At 52.2% G+C, this 14,788-nt stretch overlaps 1 protein-coding gene across 1 annotated transcript in view; it reads right to left on the bottom strand.

Annotated features, from left to right (window-relative positions):
- GLDN (gliomedin) overlaps positions 1–14,788 on the bottom strand; it is a 51,960-nt gene that overhangs the window by 15,878 nt on the left and 21,294 nt on the right. Inside the window, exons 2-4 of the mRNA XM_055132114.1 lie at positions 9,736–9,787; positions 2,663–2,680; positions 2,459–2,566 (exon numbers count right to left, since the gene is read on the bottom strand). Of these exons, the coding sequence (XP_054988089.1) occupies positions 2,459–2,566; positions 2,663–2,680; positions 9,736–9,787 (178 nt within the window). The remainder of the gene's footprint in view (positions 1–2,458; positions 2,567–2,662; positions 2,681–9,735; positions 9,788–14,788) is intronic.

Below are 14,788 nucleotides of genomic sequence, written 5' to 3'. Positions count from 1 at the left end.
GTGGATGGAGACCAGGTTCTGCCACTTATTCTTTCATTCATACATCCCTTATTTCCTGAGCCTTGGCCGTAGGTAGGATGGAGAACTCGGCCAAGTCACAGATGGCCTGAAATAAGTCTCTCCTTCACCGGCCAGCACTGGGGCAGGCCACTTTCGTGCTGCAAGTGCTGAGGAGACAACACACAGTTGCAGGGGGTGTGGTTCGGTTGTGGGACCCTCTGGCACGGGGTTGGTTCCGGGCACCATGGTGGTCTCCTGAGCATTGTTGCTCCCTGATGCACTGTCAGTTGTGGTCCCCAAAGCAAAAACTAGATAAATGGGAAAGTATGTAAGAGCTGCTGGCCCCCAATATTGACAATGGTAGGGTGACTCTCCCTGGGCTTACAGGGTGCTCCCCCGAAACAGGCCACAGGCCTGAAACGCATTTCTTTGCTCCCCTTGAAAGAGGAAGTTTCAGTTTCCCCTTGCCAGGGAGGCAGGAAGCCAGTTTTCTCTCTCCAAGATGTTCCAACTCTCCCCATTCAACCTGACATGCATTACACCCCCAAGGTTCTGTCTTCCTGGGGCTTCCCAGGAACATAAAACTCTGCTCTGGGTTCTGGACTGACAGGAAAACTAAGATCATGGGCAACTGGTCCTGGAGAGATTTAGACCAGTTAAGGTATCATCGTCATTTTCTGGTATCTTTTGTAAACATCTGCCAACTGATAAGGGACGCCAGGAGCCCTTTAAGAGGGTCTACACAAATTTCCCTTACCTTAACTTAGTCCTATACTAAGTTCCTCCCTGCTTGGGGAACTTCTTTTCTTCTCTCTTCTACTTTTCAATAACCTTTTCTACTTTCCCACTCTGAGTCTGAGCATCCTTAGCAGTTAACACTTTCACTCTTGAAACTACTGAAGAACCTGGGAGTCACGAATGAACACAGAGACCTGCCAGCACAACCACCGCTTCCTCCTCCCTGCACCGCCTTCTGCCTCCATCGCAGGGAGCCAAGACAGGCCTGGAAGCGGCTGTGCCTGCGTGGCAGCTCACCTCCCCGGACGGTCCTGGCACAGAACTTGCAGGCCAGGCTGGCTTGCGTGGAGGCTCCATGGCCTGGGGCAGCCTGACCATCCCCGGGCCCCAGCCCCCAGTACCAGGCCCCCTCCATGAGGCCTCTCCCCACTCAGACCTGCCGCCTGGACGCACCCTGGCTTCAGGGATTAGAGGTCAGAGAACAAGCCCTGACTTTAAGTCCTGCCCCCTCCACGGACCTTTATCTTTACCTTGGGCAAGTCACGTCCATCCCTGCCCCCGTGGACTCTCCGTGGGTCAGCAGAATCAGCCCCAGCTGGCCTGGCTGTTGCAGTCTCCTGGCTGCCCCGCCCCTCCCCTAAGCGCCTCTACCCAGCCTCCTGCATCCCTGCTGCCCAGTGCCCTGTCCACTGGACACTTGGTTCTCATCTGCACAGCAAGCTCCTTCCAGCCTGGCTTCTCCTGGTCACCTCTGGTCTCCTCTCTGTCTGACGGCTGCCCTCAGGCTGCGGGAACTGGAGGGGGTGCTCCCCGGGACCCCTCTCCCCTCAGAGGCCACCACATCTGCTCTCCATCCGCAGGCACATGCTCGAAGCCCCCCAGCATCCCCCCACCAAGAGCCTTCCAGAAGCCCACCGTGAGCTGTCGTTGATGTGCTCCCACCCCATGCTGACGCCTCTCAGGGACTCCTTGAGAGCACCCTCCTCCCGGGGGACCCCGGCCTTCAGCACACCCCACACCTGCCCTCACTCCACACCGCTCCTAGATACAGCCGACACCCCCACGCTCGCTCAGGGCCTTTGGGTGGGGAGGGGGGTGACAGTGGGCCGCTGCTCACGGCAGGACAGGTGAGTGCCAGGGGGACGCCAGTCACATCTTTGAGGTTTTCTTTGACTCTCGGAGAGGGGGCCCTGATGGCGGGGACCCGGCGCCCACATGCCACCCTCTGGGGGACATTTCCGAGATGGCCTAACCCAGGATACAGGAGACAAACTGATCTCAAGTCAGAGATTTTTCTGGGTGGGAGGAGGAAGGCACTGACCGTGGTGTGCGGGGAGGGCTTTGCCTCCTGGCCCAGGGAAGCCCCTGCCTACCACAAACAAGGGCTGGATTCAATGCCTCAGTACTGCGGGACACACACACGGCAGCTTCCACAAAGAGTGCGCCGTCGTAGAGCAGGTAGGGCACTTACTTGCCTTGCGGGTGGCGGGTTCAATTTTTGACATCCCCATGCACTGGCAGGAGCAATTCCTGAGTGCAGAGCCAGGAGTAAGCACTGAACACTGCCAGGAGTGACGTCCCTCACCCCCCACCCCCCCAAAAAAAAAATGAAAAAGTGAGGCCAGACTGTCCTGGCAAGGTGCAACACCGTCATCTGGTCCTGATCAAAACCAAATAATGAAGACAAGTAACAAGGGGCTGAGAGCAGCTGCCAACCTACCCATCTTCCCTCTTTTTCCACTGGCTCCTTTGTCGCCTTTCAGACCCTGGGGCCCAGGGAGCCCGTCTGAACCGTTGTGACCTGGGAAGCCGGCGGCTCCGGGAGGACCTGCATCAAAGCACAGAGGGGCAGCGCTGAGACCGTCTTCCGGAGGCTGCTGACCCCACCCGCATCTTCCCCAAGGAGAGTCACAGTTCCTCTTACCTGGTGGGCCAGGTGGGCCTATGAGGGGAAAAGAAAGAAATTTACATGGTAAGTCATGGTTGGAAGAGGGCAAACCCGACACCCACCAAAACAAAGGCGCTTTCACAAACCCTCCATCGTGCACAGACCATTGGAGGCGCACTTAAACGTAGCTTAATTAACCCAGATTAGCATATTAAAATATATTTAAATGTATCAATCCTGGGCTACAGAGACGGTGCAGGGGTTAAGGCTCTTGCCTTGTGGGTGGCTGATCCCTGGCATCACAAATTGTCCCCTGAGCACTGCTAGGGGTGATCCCTGAGCACAGAGCCAGTCATAGCCTCTGAGCACTGCTGGGTGTGGCTCAAAAGCTCCCAAAGCTAACCAACCAACAAAAAATGTACCAACCACCCATTGGCCCCCACGGGGCTGCCCCCTGCTTTCTACTTAGAACTTGTTTGCTCGAAAGATCCTGACACAGGAGATGTGCTAATCACAAGTACATCACTGTCACTGTCACTGTCATCCCGTTGCTCATCGATTTGTTCGAGTGGGCACCAGTAACATCTCTCATTGAGAGACTTATTATTACTGTTTTTGGCTTATCCAATACGCACGGGTAGTTTGCCAGGCTCTGCTGTGCAGGCTCCATACTCTCAGTAGCTTGCCGGGCTCTCCAAGAGGGTCAGAGGAATCGAACACGGGTTAGCCGCGTGAAAGGCAAACGCCCAACCGCTGTGCTATCGCTCCAACCAATCACAAGTACATCAATGGAACAAAAATAATTTCTGAGGTTCATAGGTCAGATATCTTGAAATCAATGTTACTAAATAAGGTTTGGCCCTCATTCTGTCCCTACACGGCTGAGGCGGGTTCCTGAGACCCAGGGCACTTGAGAGAAGCAGCTGTTGGCTGAGTCTCTATTTCCTCTCATTCTATCCGGCAGCCTGGGAAAGATCGCGGGCCCAGATCAGGTAACCAACACCTTCCTTGGTGCCTAATGACCCGAGCTGTGGAGGCGGTTTGAGGAGCATTCACGCTTATGCTACTAACCAAACGTTTTGCTCCCCCTAACAAGAGTCTCACTGCTGTGTGTATGGATCAGCTGGTGAGGAGCCTTGGAGAAGACCCCCGGTGTCTGCTCCCCTCAGATGCTGGCTACCCAAGCTGGAGTGGGAAAAATTCCCCCCAACCCCAAGACCATGAACGCTCAGAAAACCATCGCTGACTTAACCACCCAGTGTGCGCACTCAAGGGTGCCGAGACCTTCTGGCCCGGGACCTTCTGGCCACGGGGCAGGTCTGGAAGAGGGCTATAGAGCAGTTATTCCTCAAATAGGTACAGCTGGGCTCCCTGGGGCGTGGGGTGGGGGAGATGGCAGGGAAGTAACAATGCCCCCCCACCCCCGGGGAGACAGGAGACCCTGGGGCTGAGGGTTGGACATTGTCCCCTCAAAGGGCAACATTACATATGGGAACTTCCAGGGCAAGAGAGAAGAAGAAGAGCAAGCAGGCTGGTGGGTGCAGAGAGGAAGCTATGGGTGTATGTGTGATGGTGGCAGTGGGGAGGGGGTCCCTGAAAGCTACACCCAGAGCTGTAGATGATTCCTGTGAGGTAGCAGGGAGCTGGGGGTTGACCTTTTTTTCGTTTATTTTATGTCTGGGGCTTTGGGGCCACATCTGGTGGTGCTCAGGGGTTACCCCTGGCTTTGCATTCAGGAATTACTCCTGGCAGGGCTCGGGAGTCCATGTGGGAGTCTGGGGGTCAAACCAGGGTCAGCTGCAGGCAAGGCAAGTGCCCTACGCGCTATGCCATCACTTCAGTAGGGTGGCCTTTCTTGTTTGGTTTGGGGCCACACCTGCCTGGTTGTGCTCAGGGAATTACTCCTGGCTCTGTGCTCAGGGATCACTCCTAGCCTCGGGGCACCATCTGGGATGTCAGAGAGCAAACCAGGTCAGCCAGGTGCCAGGTAAACACCCTGCCTGCTGCTGTGCTATTGCTTGCCCCGGGGCGTTGACTTTTGACATGCTGAAGACACTGGAATATGGTTTAATTCTTCACAGGTGTTAAGCGCTAAGCAGGGGAAATGAGGCTGTGAATTAGCATGAGTCAGAAATCCCCTCTGGAGACAGGAATAGCTGAGGGGATGTCCCAGGGGTGAAGGCGCTTGCCTTGGGAGAGTCCAACCCCAGCTGGATCCCTGATACCATGGAGGGTCCCCCTGAGCAGTGCCAGGGGTCACTCCTGAACACAGAGACCAGATTAGCCCCTGAGAACAAAGGGCAGGTCTCTGTGCAGAGGAGGTGACAAAAAAGGAGGCTCCTCAGAGAGGGTGCGTTATTGCTGCCTGAAGCGGGTTTGCAGGGACAGGGAACCTCAGAGTCCGTGTTTGCTGGTCTGCTCCTAATACAGAGGCCCCCCCATAGCACAAAAAGAATTTTCTGGACACGGCACATTTTCTAGGGTCTGTGTAGCCTGTGGATACACGACTTTACCACCAGATGGTGTGTGTGCGCACGCCTGCACCTGCAGACACGCCTAACACACACATACACAGGCATTCATGCACATGTGCGCTCGCTCTCTCGCTCTCTCGCTCTCTCTCTCTCTCTCTCTCTCTCTCTCTCTCTCTGTCTCTCTCTGAAGAGGGTGATGTGGACAGCTGACACAGGCCTGTAAAAAATCTATCATTCCTGACCACAGAAGGAACCAAATTCAGACATGTGGATTCAACTCCCAAAAAGGTGAATTAGTAAGAATCAACCACACTGTCATTTCAAAAATCCCCAGGACAGGAACCGAAGAGAATGTGCAGGGATTAAGACACTTGCCTTGCATGTGGCTGACCCCGGCTCAGTGTGCACACCTCATGGGTCTCCCACGCACCGCAGGGAATACAGAACTGCTGGGAGTGTCCCCGGAGCACCTCCAGGTTCGCCCCTCCTCAACCCCCCTCACACACACACACACAAAAAAAAAAATCCCAGGACTATCCAATAGCCATTTCCACAGTCCTGGCAGTAATGATTATTTAGGACACCTTAGCTGTGGCCAAGCGTGAAGTGCTTACCCTAGGGTTTCCCGGGACTATAGTTCATAGCTATGTGAGCACAAAGAACCATCTGAAATGTTGGTCAAATGCAGGGACCCGAAGATTCTAGTTCAGTTGGAATTAGAGGCTTAGAAACCTGCGGGTTTATGGAATGTCAGGGTCCCGGGAATGGCCCCACACCTCCATCCCATACACACACAACGAGACTATCTTCTGGGAAGATGATCAGTCACCCTGAGAGGGTCCCTAACAGGATGAGAGCTAATAGGCTTAAGGCAAGAGGAAAATGGGCCAAATTTTAGGATGGGGCAAGGGGATGGAGTCACCCCCACATCTGGAGGGGGAGGGGATAGACAAAGGCAGCAGGAAAGGAGCAGGGAGACCCAGGGCTGTAGAGCGGATCTGGGGGACTGTGTTCTGAGGCTTCTGCAGAAAAGAATTTTGTGTCCTAGGGGAGGATATGCAGTTCCCAAGACTCAGAAGCAGAGTTAGAGCAAAAGCGTGCCTGGGGCCTCTTGGAGTCGGGTGGGGGCTCCTGACACCCTGGAGAAGCTCCAACTTAAAAGAACATCTGATGTCAGATGCCACAGCCATGCTAGAGTATGCCAGGTGCCCTTGTGGGTCACAGGCCCTCTGGGAGGACCTGTGGGCAGAGGCTTGCCTGACCACCATACTCAATAACTTCAGGAAAGGTGCCACCAGGTGACTACAGGACACAAGCCTGGGCTTGCAGTCTGTTCCATGCCAGGACTGCCCCTGGGGCCCGCTGGCATCCCTGGCTGGGAACCACACTGCTGCAGGGTGCCCAGGGGCTGCGGGTGTGGGACACAGATGCCGGGGTGGGAGCATGTTATTGGGATGGGAGCACAGGTGCTGGGATGGGAGCACAGGTGCTGGGATGAGAATATAGGTCTTGGGATGGGAATAGAGGTCCCGGGATGGGAGCACGTTATTTGGGAGCACAGATGCTGGGATGGGAGCATGGTTATTGGGATGGGAACACAGGTGTTGGGACGGGAGCACAGGTCCCAGGATGGGAGCACAGATGCTGGGATGGGAGCACAGGTCCCAGGATGGGAGCACAGATGCCGGGGTGGAAGCATGGTTAGTGGGATGGGAGCACAGGTCCCAGGATGGGAGCACAGATGCTGGGATGGGAGCACAGGTCCCAGGATGGGAGCACAGATGCTGGGATGGGAGCACAGGTCCCAGGATGGGAGCACAGATGCCGGGGTGGAAGCACGGTTAGTGGGATGGGAGCACAGACTCTGAAACAGGACCCCAGCCATAGGGCAGGTCAGAGATCTCCCATGTGTCCCGATGTGCAGGCGACTGGAAGTGGAGTGTAACCCACGACCCTGCCTTTCCTAAGGCACCCACTCTTGCTTTGTTTTTTAGACCACACCCAGTTACCCTCAAAGCTAACTTTTGGCTCTGTGCTCAGGGAACCAAATGCGGTGCCGGGATTCAAATTCAGGCTGGCCGCATGCAAGGCAAGTGCCCTACCCACTGTGCTATCACTCTGGCCCCAAACAGCCACTCTTTCAGCAGGCAGCTTTTCAGAGGCCAGAGAAAATCTGGGCTCCGAGGCAGGTCAGCATCACCCAGGTGGCACAGGACAACCTGGCATTCATCCCTGTCCCCTTGGCAACCAGAGCCGACTCCAGGGAAAGGAGCAGCCGTGGAGTTTCTGGGTCACAGCTGGACCGGCCTCCTGGGACTAATTCTTCAAAGAGGACTCCAGAACAAAGCCCTGGCAGGAGGCGGGCTGTGGGGTGGGGGGGGTGGCGCTGCTCTCTGCCCTGTCCTAGATGCTCCCCAAGTCTGTCCTGCCTCCTCTCGCCTCCCTGCCGCCAGTCCTCTTGCCCCCATGCCCCCACCCCTGCAGTTTGGTCTTTCCCAAGGTACCACCTGCAAATCGTACTTTGCACACCCAAGTTATGACTGAAGAGCCTTCTGTGTGAAAGGAGGTGCAATTTCAAGCAGGCATGAAAGGAAGAAGGTGCCGGCTTCTGAAAAGCATTATGAGGTGCCAAAGAATAACCTCCTCATCTGGTTTCCCGTGCGGTCACGGTGACCACAGCTCCTAGCAATCTCCCCTAAGTGGTCTCAATAGCTCCCTCCCTCACAATCTCGGAGCCACCGGCTCTCCTTGTGTCACTATAAAAGTTAAAAAAAAAAAATAAAAGGAAAAAATAAAAGAGAAACAGGCTTTCCCTGGACCTCTCAGCAGGGCTTTTGTGCCTGTAATTCCATCCATCCGCGTGTTTCTCTAGCTCTCATTACAGCCACGCGTGGGCACTCCGCAAAGGGGGGCTCCCAGAGCCGGCAGCAAGGTGCTTTAGCCACAAGAGATGGAGATTAAAGGACCAGGCTGAAGATGTTTAATTTTCCCTGAGGGCTGAAATGTGACTTCAATCAGCATTTCCCAAGAAATCACAGGATTTGTGCTTCTTCTCTGTGGCCAAGAGGGCCGAAACGAGAGTCAGATTTGGACTTGGGGCGCCTCTGGGAAGTGTCTCTCCCCATCCCAACACCCCATGGTTTGACACGTGCCACACTCACAGGGGACTCTGTGAGGGGTCTGGCACCCCCACATGCCTCAGGCTTCTCCTCAGAGCTTGCAGCTCCCGGAGGTGTGGACAGGCCTTGCCTCAGAGCCTGGGCTCTGGTCTAAGGAGGCTTGAACAAGCATCAGATGTTTAAAAAAGACTCAGGTTGTTTTTAAACTCCACAAGGGCCTGTGTGTTTGTTCACCCCATAATAGCGTTTGAACACAAACGCAATCTCCCTGTTTCCTTGGAACTCAAGGCTTCCTCTGTAGGGCTGAGCATGCAGCGTTGTGAAGTCAAACTCTGCAGGCCCGTGGTAAGGCCAGACATGCCATGTGGTGGGGCTGGAGCCACAGCACAGCAGGGACGGCACTTGCCTTGCATGCGGCTGACCCAGGTTCAATTCCCAGGCACCCCCTATGGTCCCTGAACACCACCAAGGACAGCAAAAAAAGAGCCTGGGCGGGCAAAGCGCACACAGAAGGGGGTGATGCCTCTAGGAACTGGCCTTTTCCTGGCCCCCAACTCCTGAAGGCAGGAGTTAGGGCCAATCTCTTTAGGGCTCTTCACTCTGGCCCCAGCCTGACCTTCTGTCTGTGTCTCTTCCACTTTCTATCCCAAGGCTGGCTGCTCCTCTTAGTCATGATGGGAGGTCCTTCCTCCTTGTCCATCTGTCCTTGTTTCGCCGAGGGGAGAGATGACAGGTGTTCCACCTCCATCCTCTCCTGGCACACGGAGTGGGTTACCAAGGAAGCAGCTGACTTCTAGAGTTTTCCACTCATGCCCGGTGCCAGGTAAGGGAACAGTTACAGCTGGTTTGTAAAGACCTGTGTGGTCAAACATCTCTCTCTGCATCTAACTTTGATTGCTCCAGAGAGGTAACTACTAAATATGCATTGTTGCTGTGTACCGGAGGCCTCAGTGAGCATGCAAACAATACATGTACTGCAGACTGCATTCTTCTGATAAAAGCAGAAAGAGCATGAAGAAAATCACAAGGGAGGGAAATACATTTACACCATGGGACTGTATTAATCAATACAGTTTGCCACAAGTTTGGGAGGACACCAGCCAAAGTGATTCACAACCCCCCCACCACCCCTTCCAAGGCCACCCATCCCTCTGGATGCCCAACGCCCTTCTCCAGGAAGGGAAACCTACCACCAAGCATCAATCTTTCCCTGCTTCTTCCCTCCTTCAAGAACTAATAAAAATAAGGAGCTCGCATTGATGGCCCCACTTCAAGGTAGCACACGTTTCTAATTACCCAAGACTCAGTTGTTTTCCAAAGCTCTGTTTCTATAGCAATATCAAAAATATTGTTTTCTCATAATTACATTATAATTAATTTTCAGCCCATTAACAACATCTGGTAAAAATAAATCAACATGTTTTTATAACAGAAAGACTTTGGGGTGCTATTCATTCTGCCGCTAGCCCCAGGGTAACCTGGTGCCCACCCTGTGGGTGCCTGGAGAAGGGCTTACCTGTCAGGCAGATGCCCTTGGTGCTGTTACACAGATCCACCATCACCCGGACCTGTGGGGAGAGAGCGCCGTTAGTCATGGATGGTCCCACACTGTGTGGGAACGTCCCACACTGGCAGCCACCCTGAACTCACCCAATCAGACATGGGTAGCAGTGATAAAAAAAACTCACTCAAGGAATATATATATATATATATATATGTATATATATATATATAAAAGCATATGTACATGCTTTTGGGTCACACTTGGCAATGCATAGGGGTTACTTCTGGCTTTGCACTCAGGAATTACTCCTGGTAATGCTTGGGGGACCTTATGGGATGCTGGGAATTGGACATGCTGTACTATCACTCCAGGTCCTCACTCAGGGACTTTAATAGCAGATGCAGAAGTTCGAGTTAATGTCGACCTAAAATGGCAAGGAAACCCTTCAAATAGCTAACTGTCATTGAGAACAGCAGTTCAACAGAATCTCCTGTTGGTTTGGGGGTGACACCTGGTGGTGCTCAGGGCTTACCCCTGGCTCTGCACTCTGGGATCACTCTTGGTGGGACACAGGGGACCCTATGTGGGGATTGAGGTTCAGATTCAGCCACATGAAGGCAGACCCCCCTGCCTGCTCTACTATTTCTCTGGACCTTACATTCTTTTTTATTTCCTCTTTTATTTTTCTGATGAGCCTTGTATGAGAGTTGCTAATGCTCTCTATTCACTAACAGATGCTTATTTAAAATTTTGTTGTAAAATATAAGGGGCCAGTGGTAGGGCGATTAATTACCTTGCATGGAGTTGATCTGGGTTCGAGCCCTGGCATCCCATATGGTCCCCTGAATACTGCCAGGAGTAATTTCTGAGTGCAGAGCCAGGAATAAGCCCTGAACGTCACCAGGTGTGCCCCCCCCCCCAATTTTATTGTGAAACATATTTCACATAACAGGCATTTTAAGAAGTGCACGAACCATTTCAGGACAAGTAATCAAGCAAACACATCGATCCCCTGTCTAGTAATGACCATGCCTTGGAACAGCCCAGACACTCCCCCCCCAAGGAAGCACCCCTTCCCTCCCCACCCCTCCAGCTCTCTGAATGCAAGTGGGGTCCTCAGTGTTCCCCAATTGGGGTGCTCAGTCTTTCTCTGACTTCTAGCAGTGAAGCTGAGAGCAGCTGGATGAGGTCATTTGCTCAAGGCCACACAGCCTCCTTGGAGAGGGCGCCCCGCCCCCACTCCAGGTGTGCTGCACTTTCCATTATGGCCTCTAGAAGATGATCTCTAATGACACCAAATAGGGAAAAATGACATCCGCCGTTTCCCATCATTTTTTAAAATAAATGAATGTAATCAGCTACACGATGGACAAAATGTATTGTCTTAAAAAAAATGTTTAATTGCCCATTGACAGGATGGGGAAAGACTGCACAATACTTCATTTGTTGCCTGGGGGATCCCTATAGAAAAAGGACTTGGAAAAAAAACAGAGCATCAATAGGGAAAAATGAGCTTTTCTCTAGTCTCCTTGTCAGTGGTCTGGGGTGCGCCCCATCCCCCACTTCCATAACAATGGCAAAAAAAAAGATGAAGAAGGAGCTTTCATCTCGTGACCTATGGGCTGCATTTATCTGCTAAGGGTCAATTTAGACATTTACCAGGAAATTGTGTTAATCTTCACTCTGGAACTGTCCTTTAACAAATGGGCTAGCTGCCATTGTAGGTCGGTGAAATACACAGAATGAGAAGATGTGGCCATAAGAAAGCCAGAAATAACTGCTCAGCTTTTCAGCTAATAGAGTTTTCTTTGTCCCTCAGTGTTACGGGGGCCACTTCCAGCAGTGTTATGGGGAGCCTTGCAGTACAGAAGATTAAATCCAGGGCCTCACACATTTCAGCTTAATATCCAGATACATCTCTCTCCCAGGACAATAAATGGGCCACACCTAAGCAATGCTCAGGGCTTACTCCTGGCTCTGTGTTCAGACTATTACTCCTGGTGGTACCCTGGGGGTGCCTTATGTAGTAATGAGGGACTGAAGCAGAGTTGTCCAGATAATGCTTTACCACTGCATTATCTCTCTGGTTCTGAAAATGGATTTTTGGAGCAAGGAATTGAACTTGCTACAAGGAATTGTCCCAGCACGGCAGGTAGGCCATTTGCCTTACATGTGGCCAACCCAGGTTCGATTCCTCCGTCCCTCTCAGAGAGCCCGGCAAGCTACTGAGAGTATCCTGCCCACCTGGCAGAACCTGACAAGCTACTCTTGGCATATTTGATATGCCAAAAACAGTAACAACAAGTCTCACAATGGAGACGTTACTGGTGCCCGCTTGAGCAAATTGATGAACAACGAATGGGATGACAGTGCTACAGTGCTACCTTACACATCAACCTGGTATTGCAGCACCTCTACCAACACTAAGCAAAAAAAGAGAAGAAATAAAAGAAAAAAGAAAAATAATTTTCTTGGACAGAGCAAGAGCACTGTGGGAAGGGTGCTGGCCTTGTATGTTACCAATCGGGATTTGATCCCTGGCACCTCAGCTGGTCCCAGAGCCCAGCCAGGAGTGATCCCTGAGCTCAGAGCTAGGAATAAGCCTTGAACACTGCTAGGTGTGAAAAAAGTCAAAAGAAGAAAAACATTTTCTTCTGATAATAAGAATCTGAATGAAAATAAGAATTCCAATAGTGACAGTCACAGAATCTAGACCGTCAAATTAAGGAATTCCCTTTGGCACAGGGGAGTCCCTATGCTTTTGTTGAGGATCTGAGCAGACTGAATCTGGGAACAGAAACACATCTGGTGGCGCTCAGGGGCCACTCCCGCGGTGCCTGGGGGATGGAGGAACGGTGGTTGTCACTTTGAGGGTAACAGAAGTCCTCTTGAGAGCTCAGACTTAGTAAACCCCATTACAGGTCACCAACAGTGGCCGATCAGCTCCAGTGACACCGTCAAGACAGTCCCTAACAGGGGTGTAGCATATGGCTTGGGGACATGCTTTGGACACTGAGCATGGAGAAAAATCAACGGAAATGAGTCTCCATCAGTGGCCTGACCAAACCTTCCCATTGACTCTCTGGACACAGAACTGGTCTTCCCTGGTTAGTAGAAGTCCTGGGATGTATGTGGAGCAAGACAGGCGAAGGAAAGGGACCAGGAGGAAAACAAACTTCTGGTTTGTTGGACAGTGCACCATGCGAGCTGGTTTTTAAACTCAAGCGGAAAGGAAACAGCCCCTGAGGTGGCAGTGATCTCAGAGAGAGGAGCGGAAGCGGGCACGGGCCACCAGCAGGAGGGTGCAAGCACGCAGCTCTCCTGCACTCAAGCCGAGCACTCTGGGGGGAGGCACTCAGTGAAGGATGCAAAAGGAGGGTGTCGGTCCTGATACGCTAGTCTGGAAAGTCAGACAGCTGGGCAAGCCACGAGGTGGTCAGAGCAAAGTGCAAGCCTGGCCACGAAAGACTACTGCAGCTTTTTCGTTAAGCAAGTCTATCTCCATATGTCCTGAGAAGCAGAGAGAACAGTCGGTGATAGGTCCATGCCCTCAGCAGACACAGGCACAGAAATGAGTAAATGAAGGAAATAGGAGAAGTTTACTGGGGGTGCTCCAGGCTGGACTCTACGAGCCTTGGGTGAGGCTGGGCTAGAGTCGTACGCTGGGAGGGACTAAGGGGGATTTTAAAGTTGTCTTGGGTGGGAAAAGGGAACCAAGACTAGAGGAACTGGTGTGCTTGGTCTGGCTCCTGTCACCTGCAGGGGGTTTGATGGCGAGGAAGCACGGAATGCAGCATGGTGGCTTCCTAGCTCCAGGTGGGCCATAAGTCCTGTCTTCCTTGCTGAGGACAGGGAATAACATTCTGGGAATGTTGGCGTCTCATCAGTCAGTTGCCATTTGGTCTCGGTTGCGATTTTGTCCAAGCAAACCTCATAGGTGGAATAGGGGTTGATGGTGAGGAAGCACAGAATGCAGCATGGTGGCTTCCTAGCTCCAGGTGGGCCATAAGTCCTGTCTTCCTTGCTGGGGACAGGGAATAACATTCTGGGAATGTTGCCGTCCCATCAGTCAGTTGCTATTTGGTCCTGGTTGCAATTTTGTCCAAGCAAACCTCATAGGTGGAAGAGTCATAAACAAAATGGTTCATTTAAATCTTTATTTTTTTCCCCTTCAGGAGACTGAGAATAGGGAATAAAATACTTTTCGGGATGGGGGGATTGGGGTGCACACCCAGCAGTGCTCAGGGTTACTCCTGACTCTGCTCAGAGATCACCACTGGTGGGACTCTGGGAACCATATAGGCAGTTGGGATCAAACCCAGGCTGGCCCAAAGCAAGTGCCTTACCCACCGTACTATCTCTTTGGCCAGGATTTTTTTTAATTATTATTTTTTAGGTTTTCTGTTATGTTGATATGTTGAGATAATTGGGTGACTGTCTCTTTGCTGTAGCTTGGGGATTCAGAAAGACAAGAACCAGCATTATGTGAACATAAAAGATGGATCTCACGGCCTAGATTTCCCTAGGAACCCCTAAATCACACTTTCACAGGGACTCCATCAACTGGGAGTCAATCGGACTGATTTCCCTGCTTCTAGGCAGATGAACAGAGAATGAACTAGAACCGTTTTCAAGTTCAGTGATATTTAAATTATTCACTAGCCACAGTCTTTTTCACTTTAAATCGCCAATGCTCTCCCCCCCACCCCCAAATCCCAGTGTAAAACAAGGGACAGTGGAACTGCTCTTGAGGAACTGGGCTGGAGTTGGCCTTAGTTACTTCCTTGTCAAATGATGGTAGGATTGATTAGACAGATGATTCTCAAACGCTTCCCCAGCAGGTGACTGCGCATGTGGAAGTCCAGCTTCTTGCAGAGTGTCCTTGGAGTAAGGGAAGGGGCTGGGGTCACAATGGCACAGAAAGGGTGTGAAGCAGCTGCCAGAGCTGAGTACTTTCCCCTTCACACCTACTTTGACAACCTGCCTAGCCTTTGCTAAGGGAATTGTCAGGACTGTACTTGGCATGCAAGTTTGAGTTTTAGCCTCCTTAGAATATGAACAGGAG

Source organism: Sorex araneus, chromosome 3, assembly GCF_027595985.1.
Source record: "Sorex araneus isolate mSorAra2 chromosome 3, mSorAra2.pri, whole genome shotgun sequence".
NCBI lineage: Eukaryota > Metazoa > Chordata > Mammalia > Eulipotyphla > Soricidae > Sorex > Sorex araneus.
This window is presented reverse-complemented; position numbering and strand designations above follow the sequence as displayed.